This window comes from Oryzias melastigma, linkage group LG20, assembly GCF_002922805.2.
Source record: "Oryzias melastigma strain HK-1 linkage group LG20, ASM292280v2, whole genome shotgun sequence".
NCBI classification, from domain to species: domain Eukaryota; kingdom Metazoa; phylum Chordata; class Actinopteri; order Beloniformes; family Adrianichthyidae; genus Oryzias; species Oryzias melastigma.
This window is the reverse complement of record NC_050531.1, coordinates 7073622-7087428: the sequence shown is the minus strand read 5'-3', so window position 1 is coordinate 7087428 and position 13807 is coordinate 7073622. Positions and strand designations below refer to the sequence as shown.

Genomic DNA, 13807 nt, shown 5'->3' with positions numbered 1-13807 from the left:
TCTGTCGTTTACTGAAGCCTGGACAGCGAAAGGACGGCGTGCAGTGTGATGATGAGCAGATGCACGTCAGTGAGGTCACTGTGTTGAGGTGTAGGCTGCTTTTACCTGCAAGTTGAACCAGGTCTGCAGTGGTCACATTCCTCGGGTTTGGGCCAACTCTGAACGTCAGTGCAGGACCCAGAACGCTGAAGAAGAAATAATGAGTCTTATGTCAAAACACATTTGTGGGTATTAATTGTTAAAATTGACAAAAAGCTACAGAAAAGTGTTATTTCACTGAGAACATTTCCATTTTTTTTTTCTTTTAAAGCACTTTAAAGGTGAGTTTGTACTCAGGTTTTAGAAACTATTGTTGTTTTGGTCTATCTTGTTTTGAGACATTCAAGGCATTTTACCAAGCTTGAAGTTGTTTTTTTTTGCTCTCCACCTTTCAGAGCTATTCTCAAAATCGAGAATTTTCCGTCTCATTAAGAACTAGGATTTAGCAATACGAAAATCTAAAAACTAAATTAATTTGCTCCATACTTTCAACAATAGAAAAAGTTGATCTAAGACACAAAAAACTCAAAATTTACTGTAATTTTGTTTATTTGTGTTTCTGTTTCAGGACCCCTAGCTGGGATTTGAATCGGGGCCTTCAAGAGCGCCAACCACGGCGCCACCATGCAGCCAAATGGGATGACTTGTGTTCTAATTTTTTTGTTCTAATTTTAAAATTAGAACACAGATGGGACAACTTGTGTTCTAATTTTGTTCACATTTTGCTCTAAACTGAGTCATTTCCACTTGTTACACCAGTTTTTTTGTCACTTTAATCAAAATTAACTACAATTAGGTGCAAAATATAAACCATTTGATTAGAACACACAAGAAAATAGTTACTACTGGGCTGCATAACATTTAAATTTGAGTAAATCTATATATTGGTTAACTTTTTTAGCTTATTTTTCCCTTTTTAAATGCTTGTGTTGAACTCAGATTTTTCCTAATAGCTTTCTTGTTAAGTAAAAATTACTTTCTGGAAGGGAAATGTCATTTTATTACTTTCTAGTTATTTGTATCTTAAAATTAATGTTCTTTTCCTGTTTTTAAACTACTTCTCTTTGCAATATAGGTTTCCTGCACCATAATCCACTGCAGATTTCTGGTGCTGTCTAGATTTCTGCAGCAAACTGATTATAAAAAAGAAAGAAAATTGTTTGCATCTGTGAGAAACTGGATGAACTTTCATAAACCCAAGCAAGGACTGCAATTGAAACCCAGGAGGAGTTGAATGAAGAGAAAAAGGAAGACACTAAGGTCTTTATTTTCTTAATCATTGAAGGGAATGTGAGATTAGAAATGAACAAAATGGAAAAGTTTAGTTTGGTTTGACAGATCAAGGTGATGTAATACACACCTGAGCATCCACTATTGTAAGAAAATGCCTAAATTAATGAGACTAGCTAGTTGGGGCCTGTTGCATCTTAAGGTATCCACTTATGGTCTCTAAATCCAAAATATAACATAAAATCTCTTTATGTGGACATGAAAAGCTCTAAATAGGTTTAAGTAGGTAGTTTAATTAATCAAATCAGTTGTTATCTAGTCTTCCAGGGCACCTTACTTGATAATCTGCATCTTTAATTTAAATCTAAATCTGATTAATTTAGCATAAAAAACCAACAGCAAAAGGAAGGAAATAGAGCAAAGGGCTAAAAATACTTAAAAACATATTAGGTTACAAATCAAGCTTTTTTTTTTTATTCAAATAAAAACTTCTGCTGATGTAGACTTCATTATTTATTCAATGACCCAATAAAAAGATGCAGTAAACTGATATCAACCCCTGCAAAAATATGCACTTTTAATAAACATTTTACTCTGCAGCTTAAAGATCCATGCTTGACTTTATTCCTACTACTAAATCGAAAAGTGGGAATCAGTAAATAAAACCGATAGAAAAAAAACTGAATCAATGGATTTTATTTCTGTCCTATTTTTCTGTTTTCATTTTGAATTTGCCCAAATTTCAGTCACTGTCTGAGCTGCAGGTTATCTTTTTTTTTTTTTACTGACAGTAACCTGTCTGCACATTCTCCGCTCATTCTCCTCTGTCTGGTCAGGAGTCGGTAACGGATTCATCTCCCTTGAGGAGAATAAATATTGAAGGTCCGTGAGGCTGGCGGTGAAATAAAATCTAACAACCCAAGCAGACTTAGTTAGAAAACCTCTCCATGGCCAAGGGGGAAACATAACCCATGTGTATAACATAGCCATGTGTAAAAAAAGTACCCCAACTCATGTCAAGAACAATGTTTTTATAACAAATTAAAACGTAAGAATAGAAACATATATTGGCACATAGAACCATTTTTTTAACAGTCGGAATGATTTATAAATCACAACCATGAAAATAGATGACAGAATATTATATTTGCTTGAAATGTTTATCCATTTACAAATTTAAAAAAAGTATGTGATAAGAACCATAAGAGATAAATTCAATTAAAATTCTGTTTTTAACAGGTTATTGTGCCATTTTTTTGATGATGGAGGACATACATAAAAAAAAAAAAATCAGCATAAAATTGTATTTCTAACTATGTCTTTTTTCAAAATACTGAGAATCAGAAGCAGACAAAAAAATTTCAAATTTAAAAAAAGTTTTTTGTGATGTAGAAAATACCCAGGATGGGCCACACCTCCCAGGTCTGCTCCATTCTGATGCATCCACTCAAAAAATAGTCTTTGTTTCATTGTTCGAGCTGGCTTCTGGCTCAAAACTGTACGGCTGGATAGCTACGGTGGCCCTGAAGCACAAAACTTACCCACAAATTACACAATGCCAAAACATTTTAAAAATCACAACAATTAAAAAAGCAAAAAAAAAAATAATAAATAACAATAAAAAAAACTTTAATTTTAGAACTCAAAACCAAATTCCAGAAACAAAAACAATATAAAAAAAAAATGAAACACAAAAAATAAATAATAAAATGAAACATTCCATGTGATGTCACATAGAGTCTACCATTTCTGGCCTCTTAATAGGTTTTGTTTTTTTAACTTTTCGTTTTGATTTCTGGAAAATTGTGGAGAATTTCCAGGAAAAACATTTCCTTTTAATTTACTTTCAATTTTTGAGGAATTTTGTTTTGGTTTCTAAAATGTAATGTATTTTTATTATTTGTCATGCTTTTATGATTGTCTTTGTGATCTGTAATATTCTTTTTGCATTGAGGGATTTGCTCGCCGTTTTTGTTGCACCGGTAATGCTATGTTGAGGGTGTGAGGGGCTGTAAGCTAGTGGGAGAGTGTGTGAACAGCCCCCAGTAACATGTGATGCACCAACATCCCACCCACAACTCAAAGGTGAATTTCTAATAAAATCCTGCTACTCTGCAGAAAATATGTCTTAGAAAACAACAGTTGTTTTGTTTTAAGTAAAAATGGCATAATCTTAATTAAAAGACCTCTGTAAATGCTTTTAATGCTGTTTTGTAGATCACAAGATGGTGATTGAAGAGGAACTTTAAACAATATTTCTTTTTTTTTCCTATAAGCAATATTTGACATTAAGAGGATGACAATAGTGTAAGGATGAGATCATAATATGTTGTCAGTTCGCCGTGTCGGTAACTGTGATGGAGTCCGGTCACCATTAGTTATCCTGCTTTAGACACAGCAGCAGCTGCCGAGCCAGAAGCAATACAAGAGCCAGTACTCCTCGACGGACGGACAGATGCAGGTGGCCATGCACCCATGCATTTATGAGCATGATCATACACATGCTGATGCGCATGCAAGCACGCACAGCTCACAGAGAAATCAGCCCTTCTCTAGCTGCTTCACCTGGGCTCTGTTTGCTCTTGGAAATGTCAATGTTTCCACAATCTTTACCCCCACCTCCTTTCTATCTGGCCGAGGGGGCACCGCCTGATATCTCAATGCATCTCAAATTGAACTGACGTGATTTTTTCTTTTTTTTTTCACAGGCCATCAAAATGCATTTCAAATACACTGAGGGAGGAACACTGCCACAGTGGGAAGATGAAGTTAAGATAGATAAGTTATCAGGAGGACTCCATACTGTCTCCTGAGTTATCGGACGTCTGACTTCATACTCGGGTCATAAGGAGAACGTGTGTGCAGACTATTTGGTGGGATTTTAGTAGGGGGGCGTGTGTGTGTCCTGTTACACAGACGTACTTGTAAGTGTGTTTCCTACTCCCCCTAGTGTTGTTGATGAGTAAAACACTTACGTCATCTAAAACATGCATACATTTTCCTCCACCCATCATCATCATCATCTTGGACCAGAATTTCAAAGAGACTGTTTTTGTGCTGATTAACACACCAGCGAGCTCCATCATAATAGTGTTTGGGGTCTGGAAATCTTAACAGCATTAAGAAACAAAAACCTTCAACGTCCTCCTCTCAAGTCCTCACATTTGAGGGCCTCTTCTCCTCGGTTTCTATCTGGGCTCATTGGAGCGGCGGAAAGAGAGAGCCTCCCATAGTAGAGCGGAATGCTCTGACCAAGCTCTCATTCTCCAGCCAACTCATATTCAGAAAAAAAGGCTTTCAAGCACTCACCTGTTGAGTCTCACAAAGAGCCCGGCCATGTTTTTACTCCTACATGAAAGTGTTTCTATTATTTTGTTAATATGAAAAGAATGGAAGTAAGCAAACCAGACAAAGACTACTGCTTTTTTTCACAGTTCCTAATTAGTGTAAAGTAAAAACAAGGTGCAAAGACATTGTGGAATCTTTAAAAGAGACAAATTTAAAGACCCACTATGATGAAAATCAGATTTTTGATGTTTTAGAGATGTTCTTGGGGCATTTTTCTCATGGTAAAGGACATGTATCAAGACAATTTTCCTGTATGGCTTCACCCAACCCGTACATTTAGCCCTCCAAACACAGTTTTAGAAAAATAGTGTCGTCACTCCCACTCGATGACATCATCAAAAGTCACCTGTCAGCTATGTTAGCATGGAGCTGCCAGCGGTCGGAAAACATCATAGCAACATCAGTTTTATAACTTTTAAAAGGTCATACTTAAACAAAAAATCATCATTTGTGCTTCAGGGATCACCCATACGAAGATATGCACTTTTCCTCCATGGGACACCCTTAAAAATTGTTTGAATTTTTTTTTTCTTTAAAAGTAAAAAAAAAATCCTGAAATGTTTAGAAATATCTTAAAGATAATTTTAAAACTTGCTTCTAGACAAATGGTAAATAAAGACAGAAACAGAAAAATGTAGAAGAATATCCCTCCGCCGCAACGGTTAGCCCTTAAAAGAACTACTTCAGACAGCCCTATCACTTCAAATGTCCCCACAATTGGAGGGATAGGGGGAAGCTGTAGGTGTAGGGGAAGAATTTGGAATTGGACTAAAACTGTATTTCCCAGTTTTCTTTATTCTAAATATTGCAGGAGCAGACGAAAAAAATGCTGTTTGAAAAAAAGCAAAAATGTGACATAAAAATATGCGGGCCACAAGCTTCCGAAGCTTCCACTTTTAGGCCCAATCTTCCCTTCTCCCTTCCCCCTCCATTTGAAGGGGTTAGTGAAGTGCAAATGGTGTCTGAAATATATTTTTTAATATTCTCCCCTCCAAGTGGAGGTATACAGACCCTTCCCTCGCAAGGGGTTTCTGTGTCGTGCTATTCCGGGGAGGAGAGGCAAATTTTTCCACGTAGGTGCGCTCTGAAGCACTGAAGTTTTCATTTAAATGTAAGTAATGACTTTTTGTTGTTGTACGATCTTTTTACAGTTTTAAAAACCACTGTTGTTATGTATATTCAAGTGGTGGAGGCTCAGCGCTAATTCTAGCTAACCGGCGATTATCCAAAATTGGAGACACTATTTTTACATAACTGTCCGTTTGGAGGATTAAATGTAGGGTTAGGGAAAAAGGAGGAATTGTTCAGGCCTTAGATTAGATCCATATTTGTCGGTAATGTTAGGTTGGAGGTGTGCGGAGCTATAAGCTAGCAGGAAAGCGTATAAATAGAGCGTTCTCAGCAAAGGGGAAGAGAAAGGGGTAGGGTGTCTCCACGCCTCCTGTCCTCGCACTACAATGATGCAATGGCACGCTAGCGGTCAACGCCACGCTTGCGACGTGAAAGCAAACTGCTCAGTAGAAGTGGAAACACTTAACTGAACCGTACTATATTAGTTCTTACCAGATCTGACCGGATTGGACCGCTCAGTGAAATTGAGGCTTAAGTATCTGTGTGTGGTTTTAACGTTTACTTAAGCAAAAAAAAAAAACATTAAAGCATATACTTTGTTACACGTGTCAAAGTCAAGACCCAGGGCTGCCAGGTAATTCTATCCAGCCCTCCAGATAATTTTATTTTATTGTTATTAATGGCCCAATGCTATCTTGCTCTTTATTTTTAACTTTAATATATTTTTACGGAGAGTAAGATATTTAAAATGATTTAAGGTTTAAGTTGATTTATTCTGGAATAATATTTCTGCCTGTTTTATTCATAGTAATGTTAAAAAGTTAAATTTTTAAAGTTTTAAAAATTTAGTTTTAGCTTGTTCAATAAATGTTTATCCTGTTCGGCCCGCCACCTAAGGTTTTGGATTTTGTCCTCCTGTGCAATTAGGTTTGACACCCCTTCTGTATTATATCCAATTTCAGTTCCAGTCACAATTATTTATATTTCACAGTAATTTTAATCTTTCAAAATGTAAATGAGGGTAGTATTCTATAATTTATGGGAGTCCTTTTAATTTTGATATTCAGTACCACGTTGTGACCAAAATAAAAGCATCAATGTGGAAAATATGCAGATAAAAGTGACCTTTCACCACTTTCGTTGTGAATGATAGTCGGCATTAACATGCATCAGGAGCTGAGTGTGAGTGACGGGTGTAACAACCAAATTTACTCAATTAGTGCTCATCATAATTAAGTGCGCACATCAGAAATGCCTGGGTGGGAACATGAATGTGGAGGTCATTGTGTAGTAAACTGTTGCAACACCTATGAAATTCTGATGTGAGCCGAGTATGCCGACACACTGCAGTGGTCTGGCTTTGGTATTCGTATGCTGGGGGCGTTACGAAACCACCCCGACTTCCCTTCTCCTTAAGGAGCGTTTCAAAAGGCTTGTCAGATCTTAGGCGAACACATCTCCTCTGCCTCATACATGGTCTGACACCAAATGTACAGCAGGAACACGGTACGAGCACCAAACAGACTGGGTTCAAGGACAGTTCGCCTGCTCATTAATATATTAACCACCTCCTGCTGGACGTCTTCTCTGATTCCAGCTCTGCTGCCTCCACTTCTCTGTGTTTGCCTCCAAGAATCTTTATCATAGACGAAGTGCTCCATCTTTTGATGGGGTCTGTTGCAACAACAGTGTTAAGAAACAGTTTTGAATACAGAGCAGGCATCAGTATGTGTCTGGGTGTAATTAAGCCCGATTATTCTCACTGCATGAAGGCAAACACATGAAAAGGTCAGAAAAACAACAACTGGCTCCTGTAGAGAGTTTTTGCAGAGGTAATCCTTGCAGGGGCAAAAGCATTTTACAGTGTCAGACACTTTAAAGACCCACTTCGATCATCAGAGCTGTTAATTTAACCAAAATTAACAGCAGTGAGGTGGGGCACTGCCTTACCTGCAATACCTCACTGACCATCACCTGCAGGTGAGGCAAGTGATGTATAGCTTACTGATAATAATGACATATAGCCTTTTTAGATGTATATCTAATGTATAGCAATTAGATGTATAGCCTACTGATAATAAAAACAATGTATCAATTAATCTGTTCCATAGATTAAATTTACACGTTTGATCCTAATCCTTTCATTTTATCCTCAAAATCACTGTATTTTGCATATTTCCGGCTCAATTTCAACACAGGCTGAGAGGTTTGCAGTTTTTAAAGTGGGCATTCTATGAAAAATCTACTTTTTTATCTTTTAAGTGCCTTTCATTCCTCACGATAAAGAACCCCAAAGTGGTATTTTGATCCGTTCAAGCATTTCTGAGTGTTCCTCTAAAAACCTGCGCTCTCAGCAGCAGCCCCTCCCATATCCTTGAAAACGAGTGGGTCCTCACATGCTTACATCACAAGTTGAGCAATATATGGATTTTTAACATTGATTATGTCTACTAGTGGACCACTGAAGACGTTTTTTGGAGTTTCAATCTAGGTAAGGATCAGTGTTGGGCATCTCACTTCAAAAAAGTAATTAGTTATAGTTACTAGTTACTTCTCCCAAAAAGTAATTGAGTTAGTTACTCAATTACTGCATCTTCAAAGTAATTAGTTACTTGGCAAAGTAACACGTTTGCACGTTTGTGTTGTGATTGTAATGTTTATATCCGTGTCTACCGCCTGTTTAGATACAAAAACATGATCACATTTGTCAATCGCGGCATTTTATTGTGAAAAACTGGTTATATTTTCAAAAGAAACCGGATTTTCTCATGTACCTTGATGCAACTTCCGGCCAGAATTGACGCGGAACGCTCGGGTGCGAAGCGCTCAGCTCCAGCAAGATCATCAAACTTTGAAGTAACGCGCCGCGATTTACATGAAGTAACTATAACGGTGTTACAGCGAGGATGAAAGTAATTAGTTAGATTACTAAATTACTTGATTTATAACGCCGTAAGTAATGCCGTTATACTTAAACGGCGTTAGTCCCAACACTGGTAAGGATTAAAAAAAAACAACAAAAAAAAACAAACTGCTGCAGAGGCCCCATTTTATTTTCCGCCTGGGGCCCCCAAATTGCTAAGTCCACCACTGTCGGAGTAAATCTTTAAATGAAGCCGGTTGTACTAATTTTTTTGCTCATTTCTGCAAAGTAATTTGTTTTTGCAACAGGGTGGGATGTTTTTATCTCTACTTACGAGAGCTGAGTGAGATCTGAAGCGTGGAGACTCAGTCTCTGGGTTAGCCGCTCCATCAGTTCCAAACCCTGGTCGTTGGTGAGGGAGCTGGGGAAAACAAACATAGCAGGGTGAGATTTTGAGGCCATTGGCTTAGCCTTATACATGCAAACTAAATAAAAAATGCAACTTTTTTTTATTTTATTTTAAGGGAGATGCTGCCACTGTTCATTGCTGCAAATGGGTCATTGCACACAAGCAAAAGCTACGGTTGTCTGGGTAGATGTACTGGTCGAATTTGCACATTGAAGACAGACACTCAAACACAAACAAACACACAAAGCCACTGTGCCAAGGGAAAAGGGATCAGCTGCCTCTCCAGGCTTGGTAAATCACCTGCTTTTTTTCCAGCAATGAGACAAACAATAAGGTGCAAATGGAACCTGCATGAGGTGTAATGGCTGCATCATATGGACGCTCCTTCCCTTCCCTTTCATTCTCTCATCTTTCTTCTTCTTCTTCTGCTTCGACCGTCTCTTTTTCGCCGTGCACAAAGCCTCAAAAGCAAAACATGATACCGCCAAGTACACAAACACACAGGCACGCACGCGCCCTCACTGTGCGATGAGCATAATAAGGTGCAAATGGAATGGGGGTGAAGTGTAATGGTGGTCTGATAAAGCCATGCCTCATCTCAGCTCAGTCTGCGACTGCTTTCTCACTCAGAGAGTAAATCGCCAAGGAAATAGACCAAACAAAGGCAATCTGCCGGCCAGCAGATTGAACGTAAGAAATGAGAAGGCAATCCACGCCGGCACACTTGAAAAGCTGCGTTTTTGCTGACGGCTTAACCTGGAAATCACATCGATGTGACATCACCAAGTTTGGGTTTTACTTTGAAATTTGTCAAATAAATAAAAACAAATGTGCTTAGTCGTGTTGCACTCAGCACTTAAAAAACACATAACACAAGGAAAAATTTTGTTGAGCCTGAATGCAACACCACATTTAAAGAGTCTTCTAGTAGAACAAACAAACATGGGGAAGTGTACTGTGCATGAGTGGCTGATTCACTCCACCTTTGAGAGTGGGAGGTTTCTTTCTTTCTCTTTTTTTTCCTTCCTTGCTACTTTTAGAGAGGTTTTGAAAGTTAAAGCTTCACCGAAGCAATTCCAAACACGACTGCATCCCTCTGCGGTAATTCTAGCAACTCGAGAGCTCCAAGAGTGACTTGCTTGTTGATGCTAACACTTTTCCCTTGGGTTTCTCTCTGTCTCCTTCTCCTCGATCCATACCTACCCCCCCTTTTTTCACCATACACCCCCCACCACCACTTCTCAGCCTCCCCCACAATACCACCACCACCACAATGTCAGGAGCTGTCAGATAAGCAGGTTTGTGTAGCTTCACTGCAGGGTGTGAAGCAGCTGGGGATAACAACTGTGCAATCACGAGGTCTACTGCAAATGCAGAGAGGCGCTGCAGGCCGGCTGAAGGTGTCCGCTAGGATAGACGGGGAAGATGAGGGGAAGACATTTCACTTGGAAAGGTGACCCATTCTTTCTACCTGTGCATACCGCTCTATAAGGAGCGATAATCTGATATTCGGGTGACACCTGTACCCGTATCGGACCTTTATGAGGCTCCGTACAGGTGAAGGACAACCCACCGACACTAGACCTGATAACGCCATAAAGGGATTTAAGAACGCCAGGGGCGAACACGCAGTTGATAGGAATTTATCTTTGCTCAGGCGATTAGGAGGGGAGAGGAGAGGCAGAGAACTCCACGCTTCCCTACAAAGTATCATCATTAAAGCTGTAATACCCACATGCTGAAGAATTTATCATCTGCTATTACAATGCCGCTATTATAATGAGGCGCACGGCACACGCACGCGAGGCCTCAACCCGCAGCGTCCGTTCCATAAAGACCGGAACATGTAGGTGGCTTTGATAGAAAGCGTGCCTTTTAAAGGCAATTTCAAGTAAATGAGCAAAGCTGACGTGTGCTTGGTTTTAAGGTATGCGATGAATATGGAAACAGCAGTCTGGCCTGAACCGTTACATAAAGCTGCCATGAACTACACCACACCGTACTTCAAAAAACATTAATAATAGGAGAAGGGCCTGTTTATAATCTGACATAAAGACGGAAACCAAGGCAACCAAGGACTCTAACGTAGAACTTTTTTTCTTTCAGTCATTTTATTTAATCAAGAAATTAACTATTTGTATTTCACTTTTCTTTTACACTTTTTCTGTTTCAGTCTGTATTCACAATTTTTCTTGACATTTTTAGACATTTATTGAAGACATTTCTAAACATTTCAGTTTTTTTCACTTTTTAAGAAAAAAAAACATTTTCCAACAATTTTATAAATGTTCAAGACTTAAATCTTAATTTGCTACATATGAAATTCAGATAAACAAAATATTTCTGCATTTACAATTTAAAATTTGCATAGTCTTTATCCCTTGTGTTAGGTTTTTATTCTGATTTTGGTTCTTTTAATCACCACAACTGCTCTTTTTGTCATTAGAAATCCCTGCGAAATATAACAATTGTATTTCTTTGTTCTCGGCAAGATTCTTGTCAATATTTTGGGAAAAAAAAAATTTTAAGATTTTTTTTTCAGATATTATCTTATGTCTTTGTAATTAAAGAAGTACTTTTCATTTGTTCACTTTGAAAGAGAAAAATGACTTTGCATCATTATGCAACACTGTACTGACATCAGTTGTTGGATTTTACCGCATTTTTCCTCATTAAGTTATGAATTATATTTATTGCATAAACAGTTGAAAAGTTTTGGAGGTTCAAAGAGCATCAGTATTGTGTGACAGCTACAGTGTTACACGGTTAAACTAGAATTTATTTGAGATTTCGACCAAAATGTCACATGACTTCTTAGTATTACTGAACCATTATAAAAACCTTCATTAAGTCAAAAGATTTTAAATTAATTCAATTTTTATTTTTATCGATGAATGTGCTTCATCGTTTTGAAAAGTTGAAATGAAACTTTAATTAAGTTTAATTTTTAAACAAAAAAAATTAACAAAAATTCTACTGATGTGAATTTTTACTTCTTTATTTATAACAAGGAAATGAGAAATGATTGTTATTAATGCTGTTTAAGGATTTGAGAATCATTTTTTTAAGTTTTGAATGTTATTATATTTGGTACAGAAAAGAGCTACACAGTTCATTGTATCATCATTACACGGTTCTTCATTACTTACTCTGAGCCGGTAATTATGTAGCCAAAGTGTCTGTCCTTCCCTCTGCTGGAAAACTCCTTCACCCCCACGTGAACCAGCTGGGTTTTAATCTTCATGTCTGCTTTCTGTGGCTCGACCGGCTTCTTCCTCTCCACCGGCGCCTGATCCGCCTGCATCCACCTCTCCATCTCGGAGTCCACCTGCGCATCGGGCATTTCTGCTCCCCCCATCAACCGCAGGACGGACCCCTCTTTGGCGGGAACGGTCAGGGTCTTTTCCTCGGAGCGGTTCGGGACGGGAGCTTGTCCCTGCGTCGTCCGACTCTGGACGTTCTCTAGTCCGGCCGTCTTGTGGACGAGGCCTGGGGAAACGCGGTCGAGCCCTGGAGCATCACCGAAGGGCTCCATGTTCAGGTAGTCCAGCAGCTTGGAAAAGAAGAGTCCGTGCTTTGGATCAAGAAAAACAATCTTACTTTAGAAGATTTAAGACAATTTTTCATCAGTTTAAAGAACAGTTTGAAGAAATACAAATACTGTGTGGCACTTAAAAGTATTCCAAAATGTGGTTAATGATGCACTAAAAGTCTTTAATCTATGAAAATCATTAAAGAGTTTATGCACTGTAAATCATTTTTGAGCAAAATTGATTTATTTTTTTGTGATTATTTTTAAACTTTAAGTAATTTAACCACAAATCGGCTAAAACAGCTTTTAATAATGACTCATTTAAAGACCCACTCTAATGAAAATCTTTTTCTTGGTGTGTTTTATGTTTTCTTTTGGCATTTCTTTTATGATGGAAGGCATATAAAACAAAAAAATCAAGCTTAACCCCTTAATGCTGTTGTCGCAAATATGTGACAAACCACTTTGGCCATAAAATTACTTAAAGGGACCATACCATGATTTTCTTAAGTCTTTCAGAGTAAACTATATCTATATAAATGATCATATATTACCTTTGGAACACTACAAAATTATGAATTTATTAAATATGAGTTATTTTTGTGGACTCTTTTTATACCCTAGAAGTAAAACGATCTCTGAGGCACCGCCTTTCGCTACCTGAAGGTTCCACCCTCTTCATGACGTCATCCTAGAGTCGGCATGTCACCCACAAAAAAACGAAGGGGACATTCTTTTTTTTTTTAAATATTTATTGGCTATATGCAGGCCTACATAAAGCTAGCTGATCACCACTAGCTTGAGCTGCTAGCTTCGCAGAGAAAGTGTTTGTGTTAGCCTGTGGGCGAAGCAGACTCTTCCTGAAAGGGGCTGTCTCACGTTGTGACATCAGCACGTGAGAACCCACTCGCTTTCATGGGTATGGGAGGGGTTGCTGTTGAGAGTTTTTTTTTTTACTAAGAAATGCGTGAACAGATCAAAATACAGATTTGGGGTTCTTTGTAGGGAGGAATGAAAGCATAATACACTTAATAGCTCAAAAAGTAGATTTTTCATGGTATGGTAAGTGATTTTTGGGGTGTTAAGGGATTCAAATTGTACTTCTGATTATTTGTTTATAAGAATGGTTGTGATAGGTCTTTGTTTAGTTCAAGCTGGCGTCTAGCTCTAATATTGTGAGAGGCTGTATCTAGCAGGAGAGAGTGAAAACAAAGGGATGATGGGAAGTCAGTGCAGGCTTACTTTATGCCAGCAGTCTCACCCACAACTTAGAGGTGAATTTCTGCAGAAACTACGTCCTAGAAAACAACACTTT

At 38.2% G+C, this 13807-nt stretch overlaps 1 protein-coding gene across 2 annotated transcripts in view; it reads right to left on the bottom strand.

The window, feature by feature from the left end:
* The window catches only part of ptprn2 (protein tyrosine phosphatase receptor type N2), a 144272-nt gene that overhangs the window by 91558 nt on the left and 38907 nt on the right, over positions 1-13807 (bottom strand). The window contains exons 8-10 of one of the 2 annotated variants that reach the window (XM_024280249.2): positions 12110-12537; positions 8886-8972; positions 106-185 (exon numbers count right to left, since the gene is read on the bottom strand). In XM_024280249.2, coding sequence (XP_024136017.1) covers positions 106-185; positions 8886-8972; positions 12110-12537 — 595 coding nt within the window. The remainder of the gene's footprint in view (positions 1-105; positions 186-8885; positions 8973-12109; positions 12538-13807) is intronic. The other variant, XM_024280250.2, reaches the window with a different exon arrangement.